Source organism: Trachurus trachurus, assembly GCF_905171665.1.
Source record: "Trachurus trachurus genome assembly, chromosome: 20".
Taxonomy (NCBI): Eukaryota; Metazoa; Chordata; class Actinopteri; order Carangiformes; family Carangidae; genus Trachurus; species Trachurus trachurus.
This window is the reverse complement of record NC_139911.1, coordinates 9,804,908-9,831,555: the sequence shown is the minus strand read 5'-3', so window position 1 is coordinate 9,831,555 and position 26,648 is coordinate 9,804,908. Positions and strand designations below refer to the sequence as shown.

The following is a 26,648-nucleotide window of genomic DNA, read 5'->3' as shown; positions in this document are numbered from 1 at the left end:
ACACTTGTACCCAGCTGCTGTTCTAACTACAAATGACATTTAGGACCAACCACCAGGCTATGCATAAACCTGTCAGTGCCTAAGAGATGTAGGAAGCAAAGACCTCACTGTAGCACTGATTTTGCATTAATATAAAAATGTTATAAAAGTGAGCTATTAACTAACCTGTTTTGAAATTGTTCAAACTGGTTTAAACCTTGACTTTCTCAATAAGCTATTGCATGTACCGCATGCGAAAAACAAAACAAAACAAAAAATCTAAAATGCCCGTGATTCATGCATGCAGAGATGTTTTGTAGCTCCAGCAGGATAACAAGTGCAGATAAAATGCTATTGTGCTTGCACAATGAGGTGCCTATGACAAGCACTGCAAATCAAGAAAGACATTATGCTTTGCAAGCTGTGAGCATTCAAGTACAGTGACTATATGTGCTGTGAGCTTTGTGTGAGAAAAAAGCAAAATCTACAGTACAAAGAGAATGGGGCACCTCTAGTGCATGTGTGTGCTTTTATGTGCCACGACATGTGTTGTTGTGGCACCGACCCATACAGAATATCGGAGCATTGTGGGATATAGGAATTTGCATGCACACAGCATAACCCCTGTGTTTGTGAGGGTGTGCCTTTTGGGATGTGTGCGTGTGTGTTTTGCTTCCTCCACCATCTCAGCCCAAAGAGAATCCCACAGTAGAACAGCATTGATCAAAAAGAGGTCAGACAGGGCTATTGAACTGCCTTCAAAGACATTCTTATTAGTTAGATGGTAACGCTGCACCCATTCATCTTCTATGGCAGAACCGGGCCCACCTCAACTACTGCAGGGCTGACACACAACAAGATGTACACATTGGAAGTAATGGAGATGGGCAATACTGCAAATGGCTCGACTAGGAAATAGTTTTGGACATCTTATGACTTTCATAAGAGTTCGTTCTAAAGTCTATAGTGAACTCTATCAGCCATAGAAATGTGCAGCAATCAGCAATAATAATGATAATATTATACTACAGTGTAATACTTTTCCGCAGAGATGTGGTTGCTGTACCCCTGTGGTGTAATTGCAGTAACACAGTATCGTCAACCTCATGAATTCCAACATGCTGGTCTCCTCTCTGCCTGCACGTGTCACAAAACCATTCCCTCATCACTACTTCTCCACGATGATTCAGAGAGGAAGAACAAAACTGTTTGCCTCACTGAATTTCATCACATACAGGCAACAGGCCAGATAAATAACCCTAATCTCATACACACAGGTTTCAGACACTGAGACAAAGATCTACAATATTAATCATGGGAAACATGGCACCACAGGCCACAGAAGTATTAAACACAATGTAAACTTAAGCTAAGAAAACATCTAACAGCAATCATTTTAAATGTGATATATTACATATTGTGAATTCAAACCATTATTCAGGTTCTTCACAATTTGCCCTTTATTTCTACTAAAGTGTGTTTTAAATGAAACACTGTTTTGTACTGTATGTGCAGGTTATTGTGTGTGGATTTGGTGATCGGCTCCAGAACAGCCAATTCTTTGGCAGGGTCACAGTTTTCGGATCATCACTCATTTTAAATGTCATCAAGTTGATCTGACAGCACAGCCACGTTTATTAACCTGCATCTCGGTTCATTTCAAGACAATGTAGACAGTATACTAATACCTCCCCCTTTTTCTCTGTCTCTTGTACAGTATGTGTGTGTAATTATGCACAAGAAAAAAGGTGCTCCATGTGTGAAGTCTAAGTCAGTAAAGTATGAAATAGATTATTGAAAAACAATTTTAAGCACACTCATGAGTGTCAATCATGAGCATTTAAGTAAATAGCCTCAGCAGTTGAGCAGAGAATCACACATGGCTTGTGGACCCAGTCAGCACGCACACACACATGCAAAACAAATACAGACACAAACACAGAGTCATATGCGGTCAATCTGTCTACAGTCTGGGTTGACCTTGTACCAATCTGAGAAATCCAACAGCTGTAACACACTGGTGACTGTTTCAGAGTGGCCATCAAACTTTGAGCAACTGAAGGAACAAGGAGCCATGAAGCACCGTGTGAAGGTGTACCTGTCAAAGGCTGCGTCTGAGCCGAGCATCACCTACCTACATTATAGTGTCACAAATGCCATGCTGGGACACAAATATACTGCAGTCGCTGTAAAGGTGCGCTATTATGCGTATGTGTATGTGTTCATAGTTGTGCTCTTACTGTATGTGCCACAACCTTGTTTCTTTTGGTTCACTCTCACTGCTCTAATAGTGTCAGATGTTCAGCTGTGGCAGTCAACTGTTTTCAGCCCAAAAGCTTTACAAACGCACTATAGAGTACCTGCCTAGGGCACCAAGAAGACAAAGTAAGTGACTAGCTGGTGAACATGGAGAAAAACGTAGCATCTAAGGAGGCAGACATTTCTCTCAGGAGCTATGGAAACCAAATACTGTACTGAGCTTAAACGAGAGGAAATATTGGACATGACTGCTGGATATCATAAATGAATGTATTCTTATACAGTAAGTCAACCTAAAATGTCACAATGTGCCTAACAAACAAATAAGAAAGCCACAAAGTCCCAACACAATTGGAATCTCAATTGTACAATTACTGTATAATACAATATATTAATTCAGCATGAGCTAAGAACTTAAAAATGTCAAAATGCATCCCTTTGTGTTAGAGTGGACCTTGCTTAAGTTGTGGTATAAACTACGGTATCCCAGTAAGCTGGACCTCTCTTGAAGTGAGGACAAAATTGATCGAAATCAAGCAGTGGCAGCTGGTGTCTACTTCTCTGGGCAAGGATATTGATGAAGATAAATGTTATTGACAAAGCTGAGCTGAAAACAAATCGCTCAGTTCGGGGAAAATGCTGTTCCAGTCAACGCAAGGCGAACTCCTAATTGGAACTTCCCAGTCTTCTTCACCTGAACGATGCAATCTTTGTAGTGATAATAATCACTGAAATCTTTATATCTAAAACCACTGAATCCTTACTTATCAAGGGCTCTCCCCTTTATTAAGTAAGGATTGCTGAAATTGCAGGATGCTAACCCAGTTTACCAACTTTGAATATTTTGCATAATGTGTTAAAAAGCTCTAAATTTGAGCTCAAGGCATGGATGGTTCTGTATAGGACAAATCCACCCCAATGTGTTTTTCAGGTCTATGACAAGGAAATAAATTGAAATGTCAACAAGTGGTAATGAATTCTTCCAGTGAGCCAACATTGGGACAGGCTGTGCAGAATCGCAAGCCCACTTGGCAATGAAATAGACAAATGAATGGCTCATTTTTGATGTTTGATTAAGATCATACAGTGTTTTCCAAGGATGAAACATACTCTTTACTCTCAGTTTAAAGCAAAAACACACATCCCTTTACACATGGAATCCAACCCATCAATTATATCCATTTATCAGTCTGACAAGCACACAAAAGCCAGCCACACATAAACACATTCAACAACCAGAGCCCTGAGTCATACATCTCTGGATAAGAATCCAGAGTCTCTACATAACAGTCTTGTTTACAATATAACTCTCCCAATTTTAAACCACTTGATTTATGATTTGTTTGCTTGTTTTGCTCTGCATATGACTTAAACAAGTATTTTTTTTCATTTATGAGCCACTGTGTGGATGTGTATGTGTGTGTGTGTGCAGGAATTATCACTCCTACCTGTCTATGATTGCACACATGTCTAGGCTGATATTTTCAAAGGCTCCCACGGTGCCTTTTTCCACCGCATGCAAATCAGCAGGTTGATCATCCACCAGGATTGCCTGCATGCAGCCCTGGAGCGAACGCCGGGAGGGAGGGAAGAGGGTCTGCAGAAAATACCCTGAAACCAACACAAGAAACAAACAAAGCATTACACTAATATTAAAACAAAACACACATACATACTCATTCAAGCTAATGACGCAAGTGACATTTTTATGCTTTAAATGTATCACTTTCCCTGTAACAGAAGGTTACATGGCAGCTAGTGTTTGAACCATGTGAAAGAAAGCAAAAGGAGAAAATGGTTACTTTTGATCCCGGATCTAAAACACATCATGAAAACAAGCCCCTCTGCAGAAATGGACATCAAACTTAACAACAACATCATCCTTGGCGAGGAACAACAGATTTGCCCAGTGCTAGGTTATTGTCACCTTTTATAGCCATGAGCCTTCGTCAGTCCTCTTGTTTTAGAGCTTCTCCACAAGGCCCATTAGGCTTAATACTGGTGCTAAGGCTGCAATATACTAGAGGACATATAGGTTTTACTATACAGTGTCTTTATGAGATACAAGAGTCAATGGCCCATCCAGAGGTAACACTGGGCATTGACTGGAATGGGGACAAGGCTAGGACAAAAGTGAATGCATATGGCAAAAGTGAGTGAGTGCAATAAATCTGTTTCACAAATTACCATAGATACTGTGGGTGTGCGATTTCTCTTAATGTGCAAATCTGTCATGTGCTTGAGCACAACATATGAGTGTAAAGTATATAGTACGTGTGTGTGTGTGTGCATCTACAGGTGTTGCTACAGTGTACATGTGATGTAGGAGACACGAGCCTGGGATTCAATCTTTGCCACCAGCACACAGGTCACTCATAAAACACTGCTGTTTAATGACATATCCATCATTGTGATGTTATAAGCTGTCACAGTCTCTAGCGTACCTATCAGCCTCAAGGCCAAAGCATCAAACAGGCTTATTATAGGGGGCATATGCACTGTGTGTGTGTGAGTGCACCAACAGAATTGTAGTTCATGTGGCTGGTTGACAGGCCAGCAAACAGCAAAATGTGTGTGGCTGCGTGTTTGTGTTGGATTCATTCCTTTCTTCACATCTTCTGATTTTCATTTCCACCCCAAAAGTTTCTCCTGTCATCCTTGCCATCTGTCTCCTCTCCTGTCACACCTGTCTGCTGTCTTTCCAGAGGAGTGGAAGACAGACAGACAGAGAAAGGACGAGAGGGAGAAAGGGAGAGAGAGGATGGGAAACAGAGCAGACTACAGCTGGCTGGCAGCACTTTGTGTCCCCTGGATTGCATATGAATGCAAAGGAAACAGAGCTCCCCTGACAGTTTGGCAGAATGAACGGAGCTATGCATGGAACGACGGAGGGGTAGATGGATGTATGTTTGTTTGTTTATTGGGTGTCACCTAATTTTAGCTCATCTACTGCTCAGATTGTATAGAAAGGCTTTTTAAGACATAACTAAAAATATTCATTTTCATCAAAATTTCTATTGGAAGTTGTATTTTTTTCACTTGACACATTTTAGATTCAAAATTCATCACAAAACAGCAACGTTGGGAAATGACACTCAGTAATGTTTTTTTATCAGCAGAAAAAAGTGAATCTTGTTATCCCTCACCCCTATCTGCAACCCAGCATTAAAAACTATCCTAACACTTAGCCCGATGAATATTTATCTGGGCACTGCTTTATACAAATGTGCATAGAAAATGCATATTAGTTGGCAAAATAAGTGTAAGAGCAAACATATCCACAGTAGTAAATCTTTAGCTTTGGTCAAAGTGCTATGTTTTCCTTCACTGTGCCATGGAAACCTTGGCCAGCAGAAACCAATGTTTGTATGTTGTCTTTCCTCTCTCTTCCTGTCAACAAACCTTCAGGCAATTCTTCTTCTGCTTCTGGAAAATGTATCTTTGTATCACTGAGAAAACTAAAGCAACTGTAGTGACAAAGAAAAAAAGGACAGAGACCAAGATTAATGAGGTAAAGTCTAAAAGAGAAAAAATACTTGGCATAAATGTACATCTCTGTGCATCCTCAAGCTATCACACAGCTTCAATCCCAGTTAAGAAAGTCTGACATTTTTTTCTCAGTACAATGATGCTCTATGGTTTTAATTTGTTGTATAAACAAAAACTGTATCTCTCATAAACCCCTAAGGATTTTGAACAGCGGCAATAATCCCCCGCAGTCTTGCTGGCACTCTATCACAGCCCCCCTGTTGTGCCCAAAGAGCTTCTCTTACAACACACACTGGAAGACCAGCACTGGCTCTTTTCTACCTGAACACATCAGACAGGCATGGCTGGCTCTCCGGCTACAGAACACTTGTTTTCACATCTCAATACATTTAGGGGGATGTATCTCCTTCCAAAAGAAGCAGGCTGGAAATCAGCCAAAGTGCTCAGAGGGGAAAAAAAATAAACAAATATACTGAGGATGCAACTCTACACATATTCAGAACAGACAGAAATTGTTGCCAAAAACAATATGTAGACTCTCACAAAATCCAAATTAACATCAGGAAAAAACTGTGCTTATCTACTGACAACCTGCTGCTATTTCTCCCTGAGCTATTTCCCTTAACTGTAAGAAACAGTAAAACTCCTACAGTACCTTGTGGGGCATATTCAAAAGGGCTATAAAATCTATGCATGTCAAACATTATATCACACTTGTCAAGGATGATATGTAGCACCCATGACAGATGTGCACATACAGTACATGTATGTAAACATGCCCATGCCCACATACTGAAAGGAACACATACTGTACAAGCCACACAGGCTGCTCTTTGATACAGTACTGTATATGTGGGCATCACATTCTCGTGACTAATTCTTTAAAATGAAGAGGAAGAAGTGCCGCTGCTTGGCATGATTGGAACATGCTATGTTACTATTATCATGAATATATTGCAAGCATTAACTACAAAGTATGCGTTTAAAAAAGTTTCTTAGTTCTTTCCAGTAAAATTACAAAAACCCATGTAAGGCAGTAAGTACATAAACCAAATGGAGTCTAAGCAGCATGAAAACAGTTTATTTTAAAATGTCACAAAGGTTTTGCATCATGACATACTGTGGACTGAAATGAAAAAGCAATAATATATGTGAATGTCATTTATTCATGCATGTAAATAAATGTGGGAGAAAACATGACGTCTCCATAATGACTGGAAAAGAAGCAATGAGCTCATAAATGCAGGGTTATAAATTTGGCTAAGAAGTGGAGATTTTTTAACTAATAAAGGAAATGTGGCACACTCTCTTTTTGTTCACAGTTGACAAACAGCAGGGTGCTTCAGGGTGGAACATCCCATAATTGACTACTTTCCCATTAGTATATCCATTTGTCCCCTGTTCCTGCAGAGAAAAAAGCATGACTTTATGGTCTTGTGTTTGTGCTTGTGAGTGTCCATCTGTCTTCCCTCTTGAGAAATTCAATTTGAGGATGTCTTGTGTCAGTCATTTACTAATTTCTCTAAGCGCAGCGTCAGGAGTGAGAAACTACTCCCCGTAAAATAGGCTTTGGGTTCAGGAGACTGCTTCTAAAAGCAGACGCTGGAAGGATAGAGGGGTGGAGATGAGAGGGGAGGAGATGAGGGGAGGCGAGGAAGGGGTTGACTCGGTTAAAGAGGATAAGAGGGATGAGAGGAGAGGGGAGAGGATGAGGGCCAGAAAAGAGGGACACAACATAAACTGAGGAATTGCAGCGAATGAAAGAAGCGAGGGAGAGAAGAAAACTGAAGAAAAGGAAACAGCGAGCGGAATTAAGAAAGAGCAAAGAGTTGAAGGTGATGACAGTGGTTTAAAGCCGAGTCCTTTCCTTCCGCTGACATCTAAAGTATAATATCCTGTAACTCTGTAACCTTGGGTTTAGGCAGTGCCACATGAATTTTAATGCCACAGAAACAGCAAAGCTAGGGCAGTTCTAACTAAAGCAATATTCTTAACTCACCTAACTTCAGTACCTCTGAGGTCAAAGACGTGTGTCTCAGTTAAATGTTACTCCATCTTTTCACTGGAGATGTGTCTGGCAGCCTTTTTAATAAAACTAGAATTAGGGAATCATAACAGATTGTTATGTGCAGTTTTTATGTCACCCAGTAATGTTACAAAAAATTACTAAAATCATTGACAGAAATAAGGAACAAAATTAAAGAAAAGGAAATGTATTAGCTGTATAATTTGCATAGCCTTTAAACTCTTTTGGAATGGTACTTGAGCTGCATAATGTCCCATCATAGTCATCAAAATACATTAAACATAACCACTTATGCAAATTAGGCAATTTATTAAGTTAATTAAAGCATTAATTTGCAGATTTTTCATGTCAACATGGTAGTCTTTATATTGCACATCAATGGTATTAATATTAATGCTATCTAAAAGCATTAAGGAGCTCTGTTAGGTTTAAAAAAAACAACATTTCCTTTAATTAAAAAGAATATTTATGCATAAAAGTACTTCATAAAATTCATCACATGTCACGTTTTTGTAGCAAAAGTGTCTCAACTCAGACTTGATCACCACTGGTAGGACAAGCAAACAGTAGCTTCCTTCCCTTAAATGTTATGTTTTGTGCCAGGCAGTAAAAGACCATTAACAGCCTCTGGCTAATTGTTTTTCTTGCTTCACACCTAATGGAGATAAAGTAGTTGGCCTGAAGAAAACAACAAGAAATAATGTCCCACTAGTGACATTCTCTCACCTTTAAAAGTTAAGATCACCTCTGCATTACCCACATGCACCCTCACTCATTTTCTGTTTATACGCAGACTGGTAATTATCTTATATAACACCTCAGCATGAACGCCCTTTGTGTTTGTGTAAGTGCAAAATACCTCAATAACCAACTAGCTAGTATATAACCTTATCACCCTTTACATGGATGCACTAAATCTTTCACTCTGATCAAATTACACTTAAGATTTTAAAGCAAAACACTGTGATTCTGTGTTGGGGTGTTTGTAAAGTCAGGCTGTATGATTAGTATATTCCTCCATGTGTGGCAGTCAAGCTTCACCATGATACTAATTAGTCCTAATTTAGCTTAATGTGGCAATTGGCCATGCTTAATAAACACTAAGCCACAGAGGGAGCAAAAACCTAAAATGGAGAATATGGAATGAGACGGAGAGGCAAACCCGAGCACTTCCCTGTTCCTGGATTAATTTTTCATGTAGAGCAAACACAACAATATGTTCCTTACATGCACCACAGCAAGATGAAGAAAAGACAACCTAGTAGAGAGTCAACATTTTCCTGCTGTGTACAGTATATAGAGCTGTATCAGTTTACTCCAGACCAGTCTGATCTCATATCAAGACGGCTGATGCCTTAAAATCATGATATCTGGAGCAGATGGCTACCTGGATGACTGAGCCTACATAAATTAGTCACTGCAATTATGTGAAGCCTCATCCTGTATATAAAAGAGCATGGCTTGCTCATGATACTGCAGGATTTTTGCTAATTGTGGCACACTGACAGAACAGTCACACAGACCGTGTTGATGAGATATTGTTAGAGAGCTTTAGGACAGCTTAATGTGCTTGGCCTCTCTGACTCACCAAGCGGGATGAATCAGAGAGAGTAATTGAGGGCAAACCAAAGGCTAAACTACCTTTTGTACACTCACAACATTATTCAGTTACCTCTGCGCGGGGATGGAAATTAGCCTCTGAATGCAAAAGGTGGAGGGTTTTGAATAAATGTTCTAGATATTCTGTCTGATGTCTCTCTCTGTCTCTCAGCGTGAGTGTGAGTGGATGTGGGCTTGGGAGTTTCAGACTCTTTGGTCAAAAATGCCCACAGACATTAAACCCACATACACAAAGACTCTGATATCTTTGTTGTAAATCAGTAACAATAGGGAGGCAGGGCACTGGCAGTGACAGTGATGCTAACAAAAAAAAATAAAAATCAATGACTTGGATTTGGATGACGCTGTATGACTCCTATTTCAAATACACAAGTGAAATCAAATCCAGTTTCAGACACAACATAATTAGAACTAAAACAACCTGCATATATTGGACCAAGAGTGAACCGGTGAACCGGTATAAATTCTTTCAAGGTCTCCCATATCCTGCAAGGTTGTGGTCACTCTGCAGTCTTTGCCATGGCAGCCGTCACACTTGTGTTTACCAGCAGCCATCCTGCTCCTCAGCATTCGTCATGTCATGTAAAATCCCAGTGACAGTTGCCGCTGAAGCAGCCCACTCATTACGTCGGTCAAAAGGGAAAAAAAACCTACATGGTGCATTTCTCTGCATTGATATATATAGGCTAGTATATGCACCTATAGGTGGTTGTCTGTGTGTGAGGGTGCATACATGCAAAACCAAATGAAAGCCATTACACACAGGATTTATCCCTTTAGCATGAGGCCAATACGAAAATTATGCATATAGCACACACACTGCAAATACAAATATGTGAAATGTGTCTGTTGAGAGCCGTGTATTCCCACTGGTTAGAAACAGGTACCGACTCTGTGAGCATATGTCTCATTGTCATCCCTCCTATCAGCTACTTCTTCTCCTCTCTCCCCCTCTCTCATTAATCTCCTAGTCTTTTTATTTCCCTCCTGTTCCTGCTAATGTTATTTCTCATTTCTGCTTTCTCTATTCTTCGCTATTTTTTTTTTTATCCATCTTTGACTCCATTTCCCTCTTCTCCTTTCTCCCTTCCGCTCCGTCTCCTTTGCCTGCTTCAAGGGTTAAAGACATTAGAGGTCCTCTCCTCTCCACCAATATTGATTCTCAACTCAGCTTACCAAAATCAATAAATCACCAATTGGATCAAAATGGGGACTAGAAGGTGAGATGGAAGAGAGTAGAGAAAAGGAGAGAGAAAAATGAATCAAAAGAGGAAAGACAAATGAGAAAGTTCAGGTAAAAGATAAGAAATACTAAAAGGATTATTCTGTAAAACCCCACATTTGAGACGCCTTTCATAAAACAGTGAAGAAAATGAACACTTGCCTATCAAAGCCTCACAAACTTTGAGTTCATAAATAAAAAGTACAGAGTTATCATGGTTTCGGGGAAGATCCAACATCAGTGAGGACTAAATTACGATGGACAACAGAATAAAACGATCTGGATATATGTGTTTGCGTGTGTGTGTGTGTGTGTGTGTGTGTGTGTGCTCTGATCCTTATTGACTGGTCTGGGGAAATGGTTTTGCTTGATGGAGGAGACTCAGCTCAGAGAGAGAGAGAGGGACGGAGGCCTGATGGAGCTATCAGCCCAGACTGTTTCTCTCAGTTACTGTAATTTCATAGGTGCCCACACACCTAACAAACACACAGGCGCACACACAGACACACAACGTCAGACATGGACACTTAGATACGGACCATCTTCCTACAGACAGACAGCCGTGTCTAGCATCATTAACCTGGCGTCTTCCTAATTCAGACAGATTGCGACTGCTGCATGTGTATATATGTGTGTGTGTGTGCGTGTGTGTGTTTTGCCCTCGGTGAGGTTGTGTGTATCTCATGGTCTAGTTGTGTCTGCCCTCTTGCTAAGTGAGCAACTTCCTAAACTCTGGCAACTGGGATATAGATTTGTAGTGAGATAAATGATTTGTAGACTTCGCACATACACACAGTTCACATAGTTCATATTGGAAGTTTCACCAAGGCCCCTTTCACTTTTATGAAATGTTAAACCATTAAACTAAATATACCGACAAAATATTAAATATAGGTAAATAAAAGCAGATGATAAACTTGTATTTTGTATAAACCTGTGTCCTTGAAAAACAGAGTCAGCTAAAAGTGAAGCAGTACAGTATTACAAAGGGCAAAGACGAGCAGTGTAATGGGCTATTGGGAGGAAGTGAGGGGCGTTGACGGTGTTGGAGTGACCCTTACCTCCCAGGTGGTAGGTTCCTCCTGTGGTGATGGTGAGAGGCGAGGTGGAGCGCACAGCAGACGCCTCGTCGCCATCTATCGTCAACATGGCAAAGTTCTCCTTGGCAACCAAACGAACCGCATGCCACTGGCCATCGTTAAGGCCTGAACCTGGAGGGTGGAGATAAAAATGACTTCAGATGTCACGTATCTTTGCACAAGTTTGATTAAAACAACATGTGAAATGCTACTTGAAAGATTTTCCAACGAAGACCACAATAATTTAATCAACTTCAATCTACATCCATTAAAAAATTGCTGCACGTTCTTTCGTTTATTTGTGATCTTTACAAGGATGAAATTATGAAATGTGTCGACTCACGTTGCTTGTAACTTAACAAAAGTTCAACACTTGTGTCTTTAAAGAGGACATATTATGGAAATATCACTTTTTGAAGGCTCTTCAACATATATTTGGGTGTCTGTCTTGCCTTCCGGCGCCCAAAATGTGAGAACTGACATTGACACTGAAACCAGCCGCTCTGAACAGGACTGTTTTATGAAAAGGGAGCTGTGATGTCTGATCCTTGGGGTATTTTGACCAAAGCGTGTAACAGATATGTCTTTAAGATACCGGGGAACTATTTTAACTTGTGGAAAGGGGGCATAATATATCTCCTTTAACTGTTCTCCTATAACAAAGTTAAGTTTGCCACATAAGAATATACTGTAAAGCATCATTTAATCTGACTGGATTTAAGGAAAAGACAACTGGATGACTCATGAGTGAGAGGCATGTGGGTGGTAAATGAGGAAATAACATTTCTGTCTGTGATGTGTGGCAATTTTTTTTTCTCACACTTTACCTTCTGGTTTGTAATACAGCTGTTTTCTTTCTTCTCTACAGTAATTGCACCCTTGTATTTTTTCTCTCTTATGCCTCCATCTCAGCATCCTGGCAATATGGCTTTGGACAGAGCTGATATTAATGGATCTTCCACCCACCTCTACCACAATTTTCCTCACATACTTCACATATTCTCAAATGTATGCCAATGCTGACTGATTCTTTGTCTCTTTTATTCGGTTCTCTCTCTCTTACTTCGCTCTCCTCCTGTTCTAGTCGAGTGCAGCTTCCAGTCTCAGGGCCCCTTTGTCTCAACTCCATTAACTCTCAGAGAACCCACTACGCGTCTGAGTACCCGAGTGCATGTATGTGCGTTCTCTATCTGTGCATGCAAGCATTGAGCACTCCGTGCAAGTGTACAAGTCTGAAATGTGGTGTGATGTCTGCATATGCCAGGGTAGTGTGTGTATGTGTGTGTGCATATGAGTTTTGTGTTCTGCTTTTCTCTCTCTTCCCTTGTAGCTGTGCTCCATTAAATATGAGTGATGTTTTGGAAAGGGACATTACTACAGGAGCCGAGAGAGAAGCCAGCTCACTCTCATCACCCTCTCCTCAATACATCACCTCTTACTGACACCAATCTCTATTCATCCTTCCCTCCCCGCCTCACTCTCTATCCCTGATTCTTTCTTTCATCTCTCTGTCTTTATTTCCTTTCTTGTGTTTCTGAATTTCACTTTTTCTGTCTTTATATTCCTCTCCTCTTGTGGCCATCTGCTGCAGTGACCGTCTTTTTCAATTTGGCTCAGCTCGCTGCTTCACTGGCTATAATACATCGAAAGTGAGGACACTGTTGTGCAGTTCAAGGCGCGGTCACGTGCAAATCAGTCTCGGCAGACTGGATATACTCATGGATCTGCATGCAAGTCGATACATATGTTCCCTAGCATCCTGTCTTTGTCAATACATTTGACCCATGTGTAAGAGTGTGCAAGCTTCAGTTTTCAGTCTGAACCGTCTAAAAGAGACACTTTTACATTGTTTACTTCCTCCTGGTATGCACGTCAAGACCACAGATTTCATGTGAAGAAGAGGAAGAAACTAAGACCCTAGATGGCCATCCACTGAGGGCTGTGGCCACTGAGGCCTTGTTCAGGGTTACACTGCTTAAATTCACTCTGTGTGGGACTAAATACAATGATACTGTTAAATATTAAATGCATTACAGCAACTTGAAACATCATGAGCTGGTGGAGTAATAAAGAGAGCAAATGGGAGAATGTGTCATGGTGATGACCAAAAAGCAAGTTCTGGTAAAAAGCGACCTTGATGTGCTCCTTCTCTGACAATCACATTTCTGTCTATACACTGGTTTGATGTAATCACCACCAAGCTCTCTGCACCACCCCGTCCTTTTCTATAACCTCTTGAATGTAATGGAAAATAGATACTGTGTAACCTTGTGTCCCCTCATCTGTTTTACATCACCTGCAATAGCTTTGAATGATGAGCTTATCAGTGATAGCAGTGTTATTGAATCTTCACACTCATTGCACACACATACACACACACAAACAAACACAAGTGCCTGCTGAAACACACAAACAAATAGGTGGTGCGGTCTCTCTCTCTTTTTCTGTTACCCACCCTAAACGCACATGCTCAAACCACGCACATGCCAGCTGTCTGCCACAGATAAAAAGAGCACAGATAATGGAGAGTAGAAGAAGGAGGAAGAGAATTGTTCAGATTAGACCAGATAGGGTTATTTCATGGCTTGCTCTGGGATTGTCATTCATATGGAGGAGCCTGATAACAAGGTGACGGGCTGACCAGTCACTTTATCGTTTTTGTTTTGAATGAATTGCAAATTATGGGAAAACACACTTGCATGATCTTGAGCCCTTACTTTGAATATAAAAAAAAGAAAAAAGAAGAAGTGGCAAGAGTCCCCCCAACTGACCAATAACCCATTAAAAAGTTATAACTTGTTTACTGGGTTGATTTCACATAATGAATAATGAAATGAGGATGTTATTATATCATCATATGATTTTTAGGATGCCATTTCACCCACATGTTCTCATGACATTTTGACATTTCTAACTTGTCCCTTTCTCTGAGCAAAAAACAACTTTTACACTTTCAATTCTCAACTACAGGTTCACTAACTGACCAGCTACATAAACACGATACCATCTGTAGAAATAAGATAAAAAATGATACCAATGAGAATTAGACCTTTTGCTCACAGCTGTTGGCATTGCATCAGTCTACCTTACTAAATATGGTCAGCAGCAGCCACCTTCTTTCAACTCTGCAAATATAAAGAGAGTCACTTGTGCTCCTGTGATCAGTGGAAGTGCATCTACTGTAAATCTTTCTAGATTTCTAGAGGTTTTACAATGCGGCGTCCTGTGCTGGTGGTATTGCTCCTCTGTCTGTCTGGGACATGGGTTCAAGCAGAAAGTGGAGGTGATGCGGACGTTGATATCTGGGATGAGCTAAGAGCTCTGAGAAACATGGTGGTGGAGCAGAAGATGGAACTGAAGAAAACCAAGGCCGAACTTCAAACCCAGAAAGTGGCCGATCTTGAGAATGAGAAATCAGGTACAGTACTGTGAAAAAATGTTAGGCACTTCAGATGTTGAGATATAATGCAATACCATCCAAGAGGCCTCTGATTGGTCCCACATTTATTCTGCAGTACTTGAGATATCATCTCATTTTGTTGTTGCTATTTTTGTTTTTTGCAGTATTTATGATTGATATTGTTTAAAATCATTTAAATAATTAAGATCAGTTTTCTGTTCATGGACTCATCAATTAATTGATCTGTTACTTGTAACAGTGTCTTTAATCAGAAGGTTAATTTAAATCTACACTTACTGTACGTTTCCAATTTGTTATCATTCTGCAAACTTGAGACTGTGAAGCAGCAATTTCATTAGGTTGAGTAAAATTGACTGGAAGGTTTAGTATATCACTTATTGCCAATTTGGAATCAATTGTTTTAAAGATTCAGAAAAGCATACTTCTGCTGCAACCACTTACAGTACTTGCAGAAAATAAATAACACACAAATAAAGACTTCAATGGAATGAATTTCAGTCAAATTAACACACAATAACCAGCCAGATATGTATTTTTATGAATAAGTTGTGAAATGCTACTTTTAACAGTTTTATTTCAAAGAACTTCATCCTCCGCCTCTATGATATTTCAGAGATAAGCTCCAGACTGACAGAAACTGAAAACAAGGTGACAGCAATTACAGTAGAACTGGAAGCAACGAAAACTGAACTGCACCTCCAGAAGACAAAAGTGGAGTAGGCTGTGAAACTGATTAATGATGTAATTAAAAAAAAACCCATTATATTATATAAGTATAAAAATATCTAAGAAGAGCAGTTCATTAAATATTGGTTTTCATGCTTTTCTAGTCCAAGTGGTATAACTTGTTTCTGACAACCAATGAAAAGCAAAGTGGCAGGTCATGGGGAAAAGCTGGATGACATTCAGGCGGCATTTTTAGGTACTTTGATAAAAGACCAGAACAGTACATGCAGTGGGGTCCAACGACTGGAGACCACATTGTCATACATATTTTATCTACAGACAATCCTGCTTAAAGCAGAAGTAAGCAGAATTTTTGTGTTAATATAAGTCTTAAATAGTTATATCTTCCGACGGCAATAGAGTGTTTGGTCCGAAACACGGGTCTGTCAGTCACTCTGCTCTGCTGTAAGCCGAGGAGAAAACGTCTTGTATACTTCCTTGTATCCTACAACCTTTATCCAATGAGGAGAGAGAACGGCATGAAGGGCTGTGTGTGCAGCCAAGGGATGCGCGTGAATGTGGTGACGTAGGGACGAGGACCAATAGATCCATGATGAGGGCGGGGGCTGCTAACTAACGAAGTTAGCTAAAACGACCGGATCGCTTACTTCTGCTTTAAACAAAAAATTAATCAATAAAGAACTGTGGACATGAAACATATTGTTTCAATCTTTAAAAAGGGAATCTTGTCTCCATGTTGTGTTTACAGAACCTTTGAGGTACGCATTCACTGCTGGTTTCGATGTCTCAGGGAGTATCGGACCTTACGGTGCTGAAAAAACACTTGTCTATGGAAGAGTACTGACCAATGTTGGTGGGGCTTATAACCAATATACAGGTAGTGTATGCATTACCACATGCTTCATAACATAACATGACAGTGTTGAGTATTGGACAGTGACTATGAGATCTCTGATTCTTTACTGTTTCAGGAATCTTCACTGCACCCGTTAAAGGAGTCTACTACTTCAGATTTTCTGCCTTCGGTGACCAAAATGGAAGTACGGTGGCAGTCAACTTATACCATAATAATCAGAGAGTCCTGCATAATTCTGAGAAGAGTAGCCCTCATTCTTTAATTGCAAATGGATTAACTCTCCAGATGGAAAGGGGAAGTGTGGTCTATATGACTATCCACGCAAAGAGTTGGCTTTATGAAGATAATAACTTCCGGAACACCTTCAGTGGTTTCCTGCTGCAACGTCTGTGATTTTAAGGCCTTAAACAAACCATGTAAATGATTCATCAAAATTTGACTGTTGATTTCACTACAATGCAAAGGAATGTGCATTTGTGAATCATAGGCTTATTTTGCAATATACTGTAAAGGTATCCATTAAATTGCATTCATACTTAATGACCACCTCTACTGTCCTTCATTATCAGAAATTTAACAAATAATTTATACACAGAAGTTGACTCTTGACAAGCTGACACGGAGTACAGTGTTTAGGAGTATGTCTCAAAAACCCTCCACTGATAGAGCTTATGTTTCCTTTTATGGGTTCTTTGGCTCATAATTTGATGCTGCATACAGTGTATGACCTTAATCCAGGCAACCTAATTACTCACTTGCATAAAATATGCATTAACTGCAATATTCTTAAAACTTAATTAACACTGAGCATTAGAGTGTGTATAAATATGGGCTCTGTCTCGCACAACCCTCAATAATTAGGACACCGCACAGTTACTATATGCGTCACATTTTCAAAGAATAATACCTGTTGCATTTTTCAGAAATACCAAATATTTCTGAAAAAGATTATTAAATCATCAAATAAATCATAAATAAATAAATGCATAGGATACATAAATAGAGAATTGGTATATTGCACCTCAGTGTTTCTATAGTAACATTAGCCCTGAAACTGCAGAAGTACTCTCAATCTTGCTTTGCCCTTTGTTGACAATTAAGGAAACTATCGATTTTATGTTTACAGTAAAAGAAAAGACTATTCAGATACTTCTGTGCCACTACAGTCCTAAATGTATGATGATGGCATTTCTAAGCATAAGGGACTGTGTGTACTGTATAGGCATACACACAGGTATGTACAGTACATGGAAGTGAGAAATGAGTGTGCGTGTTGGAGGCAGTGACACATTATCTTAATGGATGTGAACAATGTCAGGGCTTCTTCTCTTTCTCTTTTTTTTTAAAAGGAGAAAAACAGAGCCACTGTAGAGGTACCTGAATATTATAAAACCCTGTACATCTATATGGACATGTATTGATGCACATAGCCCCTGTTACCATGGTAATATCAAATAGGACTAATAATAAGGCATGACATAAATCACATAGTAAAGTCCAAAGATTCTGTTGCACCAACAGTAGCTTCAACTGCTCCAATAGTCAGGTTAGGTCTTTTAAAGACCTAGTTAAAGCAGATATCAGCTTCACGGCCGTTTCGGCTAATGCTGCGTTCAAGGCAGGCTTTTGAAACCGTAAGTTACAGCTTCAAGTCACAACTACGACTTGGTAGCGTTCCAGGTAACCCGTAGCTCGTGTTTTTACCATCCTGTTGTCTGTGAAAGTTCCCTATAACGGCCACTCGTAACTTCCGACCCGTGAACTCGTACCAGATCGAACTGGTATGACTTCACAGGAAGGAAAAACACAAAGTACGAGTTTCTTTGAACGCACCATGAGTTAGCAGCCCCCGCCCTTGTCAGGCATCAATTGGTCCTCGTGCTACGTCACCACATTCACGCGCATCCCTTGGCTGCACACACAGCCCTTCATGCCGTTCTCTCTCCTCATTGGATAACACTTGTATCCCACAAGGAAAATTTTCTCCTCGGGTTACAGCAGAGCAGAGTGACGGAGAGACTCGTGTTTAGGCTGAAATACTTCATGTAAGTGATTGCTGACGGAAAATAGGACTATTTAGGACTTATATTAACAAAAACATTCCACTGATATCTGCTTTAAGTCATTTTATTCACACTGCTCCTTTAACCATTGTAGGTAGGGAGCTAAAGTGTCAAAGAAAATCTAGCATTGCATACAGGGTTTGCTCCAGTGCACAAACAGACAAGTGGGTGGACCAGCACCACCACCCCTGACATCTGCGCTGAGGAGTGGAGAAACATGGTAATAAGACAGAGGGTGGAGCTGATTGTCACCGAGACTCCACTTCAATACTGGAGAGACAAAGTAGCTAATGTGCAGGGTGAGAACGAATGCAAATGAAATGTTACAGCTAATGCTGGAGCCAGCAGCAATATCACAATATGAGACATTGTGGCAGTCTGTTACATGTTGAATGTACATGTATTTGCTATTGACAGTTTCACATCAAGCACATGAGATCCATCTACAGCACAGGAGGTTAGGAGACACAGGATAAATATTCAGTGCAGAAAGCCAAGACTCAGAGAGCCAAAACACCAGATTCAGGACCAAGTTATAGCCTGCTGGTCTCAAGGAGGTTTGTGTGTGTTAGTCTGTGTGTGTGTTCATCTCTCCATGTGTAAGTGCGCAGGTATTATATTTCTATTGATTTAAGCTATATTTGCCATGGGGAGAAAGGATGGATAACAGACATCAGATAAATCCAATTTGGAGTGCAACAGCAGAGGAAGAGTAAACTGAAATAAATAAATACAGAAATATAAATACGATTTAAAAGGCAAGTTGTAATAACTCAAGAGGACACGTCAATGTCAAGAGTACATAAGAATTCAAGCAGTGTGATGGTGACTATTTTTATAAACTATTCAACACCATTGGCTCAGTTAGTGATGCGGTCCCATGTTAAATGGAAAATAGGGGTGGGTGTTATTATAGTAGACAGGTGAATATTAATCACATTCCCAGAGGTAGAAACTGATTACACAGATATCAGAAAGTAATAAAAAACAATTATAATCTCATCACGCTGCACATGGATGAGAAACATAATTATTGGCTAGGGACCCAAATGTTAAGCAGTTTCTTTAATCAGTAGTTGACCATAATAACAATCAATAATCATTTTCACATTAGATCAGAGTCAGACTAAATGTGTTGGACATGCAGTTCCTAATGATTAAAGCAAGGTCTGACGCTTTTTCCTTTTAAAATCTGCAGCCTTTATCAGTGAATATCTTCTTATGAAACAGATTACCGCAATCTCATCACAGTGGACTCAGGTTTGCATGAGCATGCTACATCCTTTCATATGGTTTGAACCTTGGCAGCCCAACCCCTCCTAAGATTCATTGCACACAGGTTATGAATCACTTTTGAGTATGCAAACAGGTGGACTCCTCAAATAAGACAGCAGCTGGGGATAGATAGGAAATCCTTCGCAGACCAGACCATCTCATTTGGTCTGATCTTTGATCTTAGATCCTGTGTCCTGCCCCCGAAATGAAACACTAAAGTCTGACATTTTCAGAGCTCTGTGCTGCAGTGTTCATCAGCACAACTGCAAAGACAAGGAACACATAACCCACACACCACAACTTATTTATTACATGTGTATCTCCAACTCATTAAGTAAAGGCCAGCAGCTTGTGGCACAACCTGGCATTTGTATCATTTGCATACTGTTAATATATTTATTGATAATCACTTAATCTTTGACATTCCTGTTTCTATTTTTTTCTTGCTTCATGTCTCTGGAGAAAATGTTTAGAATATCACGCTCAGCTACAAATCCTTTGACAAACCAAAGACTGTAAAGAGTCGATATCATTTCTGTAACATTATCATTCTGCTCCTCTTTCTGCTTGCTTTCCTTTCTCCTTCCATCTCCTATCTCACACTTACTGCTCCTCTTTTCTACTCCGCTTACCCTATCATTCCTCTTCTCTTCTCTCCTCCCCTCCCCTCTCTTCTCCTCTTGTTTCCATTCTGTATTGATCTTGTATGTACAGTATAAATGAATTTTGTCTGCTATGAATTTATGGGGCCCTCTAGCTTTCATAAATTTATCCTCCGCCATCTCCTCCACTCCTAAATATTCGGGCCTCTAAGGTAGTTTGAAGAGCTATGCACATCTTCCCTGATGGCAATAGGCCAACCACACAAATCCGGAGAATACGACATATTAAGCCTCGCCTATACACACACACATGCCCACATTTGCACTCCTATCCTTGTAAGGACATTCATTGACAAAAATGCATTCCTGGCCCCTTCCCTTAACCATTACAATTAAATGCCTAACTCCACATCTAACATAAATCTAATAGTAACCTGAACCCTAAAACCAAATTGTGAAGACCAGCCAAGATGTGACTTTTGCAAGGTGTTCTATCCCCGTAGGCACTGCTATACTGTAAGTCTAACTCAAACTGGTCCTCACAAAGACGACATAACACTTATGCGCGCTCAAATGCACACGAGCACAGACACACACACACACACACATATACTCAGGGGGAATGAAACAATATAACATTATAATCTGGGGTGGCTGTAGTGTGTTTTTCCCCCCCTCATATCTGTGCCTCAGGCCTTTCCATTATTGTAATGCTTCCTATTCGGACTGTGCAAGTAACCTTGTGTGTGTGTGTGTGTGTGTGTGTGTGTGTGTGTGTGTGTGTGTGACTGATAGTAATTCTGCATCTCAAAGGAACTGTTGTTATTACTTCTAGCTGAGTTGATGGGTGTAAACGGAAGAGAACATGTAGACGCACGCACACACACATTTTGAACAACATAATATGTCTACTTTAGGTTCACAGACATAATGATGAAAACAATTATAAGTGCAACAAAGCAAGGCAAATGAAAAAGATGTTGTTGCATAAAATATACCTGTTCTATAAAAGGTATATACATGCACTGAAAGGAAATGAAAAAAAAAAAAACTATGGCAACATGAAATATTGTCACTGGCTTGTACTATTTTACTGCTGGAGTGAATGGTGACAGCAGTGTAATGAATATAACTGGACAACAAGTTTTCCATCTTCAAACAAGCCTTTCTAAATTTGCCTCAGGTTAATCCTCAGCCGTATTTACTATTACTTTGCTGTCTTGCTACTTGTCACCGTAAAAAAAAAAAACAGGCAAGGAGAAAATTAGATAAATCATAATTTCATTTTTTCTTGATGCTGCAGTTATATATTTAATTCATTAAGATTAATTATAACTGCATCTTTGTCTTTTGTACCTCTGTTTTGACAACCAAACAGAGGTACAAAGGCATATTTCAAGAATTTGTTGTATGAGAACTCAAAAGAAATTTGATTTTCTTAGGTTCTGCAAAAAGCACTAGGGTGAGTATTGGGAACATCAGGACATAAAAGTGGCCAAAAAGGCAACACTCTCCAGTCCTGTTTTAACAAAGATGTTGTGCAATACTGAGAAATAAGTGATGAAAGCAGAAGAGAAATGGAGAGTTAATGACTAAGTAAAAGGAAAGTGATGTGGCAATTAGATCAGAATCCCTGTAGGAATCACAATTGAGTACCCTCTATTAATGGACACACACACACACACATGTGCGCTGCTATGAAGGCACCGACAGTCTAATCTAGAGTGGTCTCTCAAAGGCCTCATCTTCACTTTAGTTTCATACTCTGTCTCTCAGCTTGAGAGGAGGAAGTGGATGAAATGACAGAGGCTCTCTCAGTGGACAGAGTAGGATGTGTATCTGCAGGTCACTAACAGCCTCGAGGCAAATTCTTGCTGTTGCACACACAGACAAGATTGTGCAACCATAGACACACACATTTTGTAGCTGTGTTCTTGTAAGTGTGTGTATATGCTCTGAGTGTTTTGTGTGTTCCTTATACAGGGAAAGATCTGCCTATCGCTCAGTCTCTAGTCAGGGAGATAAATTAACTTTAATGACCTGGGACCCGCTGTGGTGAGAATGAGGTTATGAAGATATATTCAGGTGACTGGACGCTATCACAGATATGAAGCTGTAATTCACCTCTTCTCTTCTTTCATCTACAGTAGCTCCGCACCACCCACCTTTTTCCTTTTCTTTTTTTTTTAAAACCGCACCTGCTGATTCACTTGGGTTTTGCGAAGAAAGCACTTTGGAAAGTACAAGCCGATACTTGGAGGGTATGCTACAGTCATGCATAAAAAAGGATGATGAATTATAGTTATAATAATCCTCACTACAAACATAAAATTTCTCAGCAACTGTGCACGCAGAACACTTAACACAGCCACAAGATCCCTGCTACCTGCTTTTTTTTTTTGATAAAGAGCAGAAAGTAGCCTGATATATTCCACTAGATAATATATTAGCAGACTGACTGACATTACTGACACACCCACAGCACAAACACAGTGACACTGACATCCTATTGGAGTCTCATTACTCACCACCTGTCAAATATCCAACATTGATTTGCATTTTTTCCTTGGTTTGATTCACTTACTATCTGGATCTCATCACCTTATTAGAAACTTCACTCTAAATTAGGCTCTCAGATATTTCATGGCATTTTCTTCAAAACAGAGAACCAAGCCCGAGTGGCAAACAAAGGTGTTCGTTCTCTATATAACCAGTAGCACAAGCAACCTCTTCCCTTCACAGGGAGTCAGTTGATTTAATGTGAATGTAACAAAATACCTTTTCAAAAAGATGCTTGTCCTTAAAGGTCCTTGCATCTGTGTTTCAACTGAGGATAATCCAGTTTATTTAAAATAAGATGGCATGGGTTATTTGGTGGGAAAGTCAAACATTTTGCTCAGCTGTTTTTACCTCACACTCCTGAAGTGGTAAACATCAGGTGGTGCATGCGATATGAGAGTGGCTGTGGCTAATAATGTGTGTTTTTTTCAAGAGTTTCTCTCGAGACCTTTCCCAGTGCAGATAACGGCCCAGAAAATATCAAAGACTGATACATTGTTGATATACAGTGAGCCTCCTGGGGGGTCGGGGGGTGTTGATTCTACGTGGTTCACACCCCGCACACCCCAGGAAAATCCTCATGGTACACACGGCCCAGTTTGAATCTTAGACTTAAGCTCACAGCATGGAAGCAACTGTTTTGTTTTTTAAATATTTCTTTCTTGTTATTTCTTTTGTTTTGAGATTTAGCTCTAAGTTAAATTTTAACCCGACCTATCCCAACACTTTAGGGGGTTAGATACTAAAAGTCAGAAATGAAAGATCAATGAATTAGGTCTATACGGTTATACCTTCCAACTGATGGCTTATTATACTGTATGTCTGAATAAGCTATCCCTAAATAGCTTCATAAACAAATGATGCCCCACTGGGAAAAGAAAAATAGATTGCGTAGTCACTGTCTGTGAGAGCCTCTTTTCTTTTCCCCTCTCTTCCTCCTCCTCCTCCTCCTCCTCCTCTTCAGTGTGTGTGCACATCTCTCCCCACTATATTTGTCATTAAAAGGGACTAAGCATTTCATTACAAGTCTACTGAGCTCCCACTGTGTCATTGAAGCCAGAAGCCAGAATGTGGCTTTCCTTTCTTAGAGATGCTAATAACAGAATCAAAGGAGGGATCACGTGTTTATGCGTGCGAGTCTGTGTTTGTATATCTGTGTATTCTAGTAATACTGATGTAATCGCAGGCTCAAGTCCAATTAGCCTAGAGGGTAACTATGTAATAATCCCTACCCCTGGGCATAATGGCCTATTAAAGCAGCAGTGGACAGAATAAATGAGTGTGTCTAAGAGGAGAGAAAAAGAGGGAGAGAGAGAGAAAATAACATAAAATAAGGAAAGGCAAGAAATAAGGAGTAGGGAAAGAATTGTTCATTTACCTTAATGATGAATGTGTTGGAAAGTTTGGCTTCGTGTGTAGCTGTTGTGGAACTCAAGTAATAAAACCACCTGTCAAAGCCTCTGGTTACAAATCTTTTAATAGGTTTTAATTCAACATGTAAAACATTGAATCTATAATGGGCTTTTTGTTTACTGTCATTCATGACAGGGGAAGCAGAAAATAGTTGTTGTTACAGCTCGAGGCATTTAGAGACTATGGAGAGGTGTGATAAAACCCAGACCAGGGGGAAAAGCTTTAACTGAGAATGTGACATGATTTTCATAATATTGATGGCACAATATAGTTATCGTGATGATACAGGGAGACAGGCAGAAGAAAATACTGCACATGTGCAATCCATGTTATCAGATTGCATCACAAGTATGTTTGCCTTAAAGTAATGTGTGAAATGAGTGTAAAGTTGTGGCATCTTTCAGTCAGCAGAGGATGTACCATTAGTATGCATCACTTTTTCAGCAGGAAGTTTCTAAATGTTGATTAAGTTTTCTAAAACTCAACCAAACACGCCACACATGAGAAAAACACACATGAGTTTGAATAAGTAACTTATTCTTGGCTTTTACTGGTTATACTGATTAGAAGTGGTTGGATTTGTGGTCCAAGTGTCGTGTTAACATACTGTAATGTTAAAGAAGACAATTTACAGTTAAACTGACAACACATCTTTATGTGGGTGTATTTGTGACAACTCACCTGATGATAAGTCCACTTGATAGTTTCTGGTCGTGGTTGACACGTTGATATGAACTACGATCTTGCTGTCGTCAAGGGAGATCTCCAATGTGCCATCGTCAAGATTACTGAAGAGGAGGAGTCCATCAGGGTTCCACGTACGAAACTGGAAACCCACAGATACTATGTTGTGACCGGGCCGACCTGGCAGCTGCAGGAAGCTGGTGGCGTTGAAAAAGACCGGGAAGTTGTGGGTCTCCAGGCAGGAGAAGGAGAGGTTACGCTGTTAAGACAGATTTAGAGAGAGAGAGGAAGAGGGATGAAGTCAAAAACAAAACTAATCCCATGAGCCTGGGCTTGTATGTGAAGCTGCCTGAATGATGTAAATGTCCTAACGCTTTGTAACAATCATGTATTTGTTTACCAGGTTTTTGTTGCTTTGAATCTAGCCTCTGCGTGTTCACTGTCAGATGTTCCTGACTGAAGCTGGTTTCAAAGACTGATGCTGCTCGTACACATTACAAAAAGGTGTTTTTTTTTGACTCGCCCCGTCTTTGAACGAAAGGCTGAACAATAACCTGGGTGCTGTGCAGGAGGAAAACAAATCCTAGTGTGGAATTTAGGCACTAATTATCACTCAGCTTCTCCAACCATGTGCTGTTAATCAAATCATTAGCAAATGCACAATATTGAGCTGACTTGCCAACTATAGATGATTCCTGATTGGATCTGTTTTGATGAGAAAAGAATGGCTGTGTGAGTATCAGAGAGAATTAGAGGTGCAGCTTTAATGAACTTGATTAGTGCCTAAATTTGTTCAGTTAGTTCACTAGAGATTGGAGATGATATCCTCGATGTCCACCACTGAGAATGAACAGGAGATTGGAAAAGGTGACTGCCCTGAGACTTTATAGTCCATCAAAGACCATTCAGTAGCTAATTTTAAGGAGGGGGAAAAAAACATAATGTGCTAAAGTTACATCCAGCAGGCATCCAGAGTGGTGTTTGTTTGATGTTGACAAGCAAGACATCTGATATACTTCTTTTTGTGTTAAAAAAGGTTAAAAGTAATTCCGCCGTTCTAAGTTGCAATGAAATGGCAGCCATGGTGTCAACAGGGAGCACAAAGACAGGAGGCAAACACATGGATGGGTCAGTTGTATCTGATTAATTATGAATCTGTTCAGCTATTTTTGGAGCAGTAAATAATTTGCCCCTTCACTCAGGTCAGATATAAAGTTAGCGTGATAATAATGAGTATGTTCAGTGCTCAGCAGATTTTCCTTACAAAGCTGGAGGTGTCGAGCTTCTTTCGACGGGCCAGGTCTGTTATGTTGTCTCCATTGTAGTTGATGCTCTCCATGCAGCCTTTAAAGTTCTTCCTCCCTCCTCCAACTGGCTTCCCACTGTATGGCATCCCTCCAAAACTCAACTAGAG

General features: G+C 40.1%; 1 protein-coding gene across 1 annotated transcript in view; it reads right to left on the bottom strand.

The window, feature by feature from the left end:
- The window catches only part of cntnap2a (contactin associated protein 2a), a gene marked incomplete at both ends in the record, with an annotated part of 308,927 nt that overhangs the window by 101,959 nt on the left and 180,320 nt on the right, over window positions 1-26,648 (bottom strand). Inside the window, 4 exons of the mRNA XM_083995741.1 lie at window positions 3,687-3,849; window positions 11,657-11,806; window positions 25,232-25,493; window positions 26,499-26,642. Of these exons, the coding sequence (XP_083851867.1) occupies window positions 3,687-3,849; window positions 11,657-11,806; window positions 25,232-25,493; window positions 26,499-26,642 (719 nt within the window). The remainder of the gene's footprint in view (window positions 1-3,686; window positions 3,850-11,656; window positions 11,807-25,231; window positions 25,494-26,498; window positions 26,643-26,648) is intronic.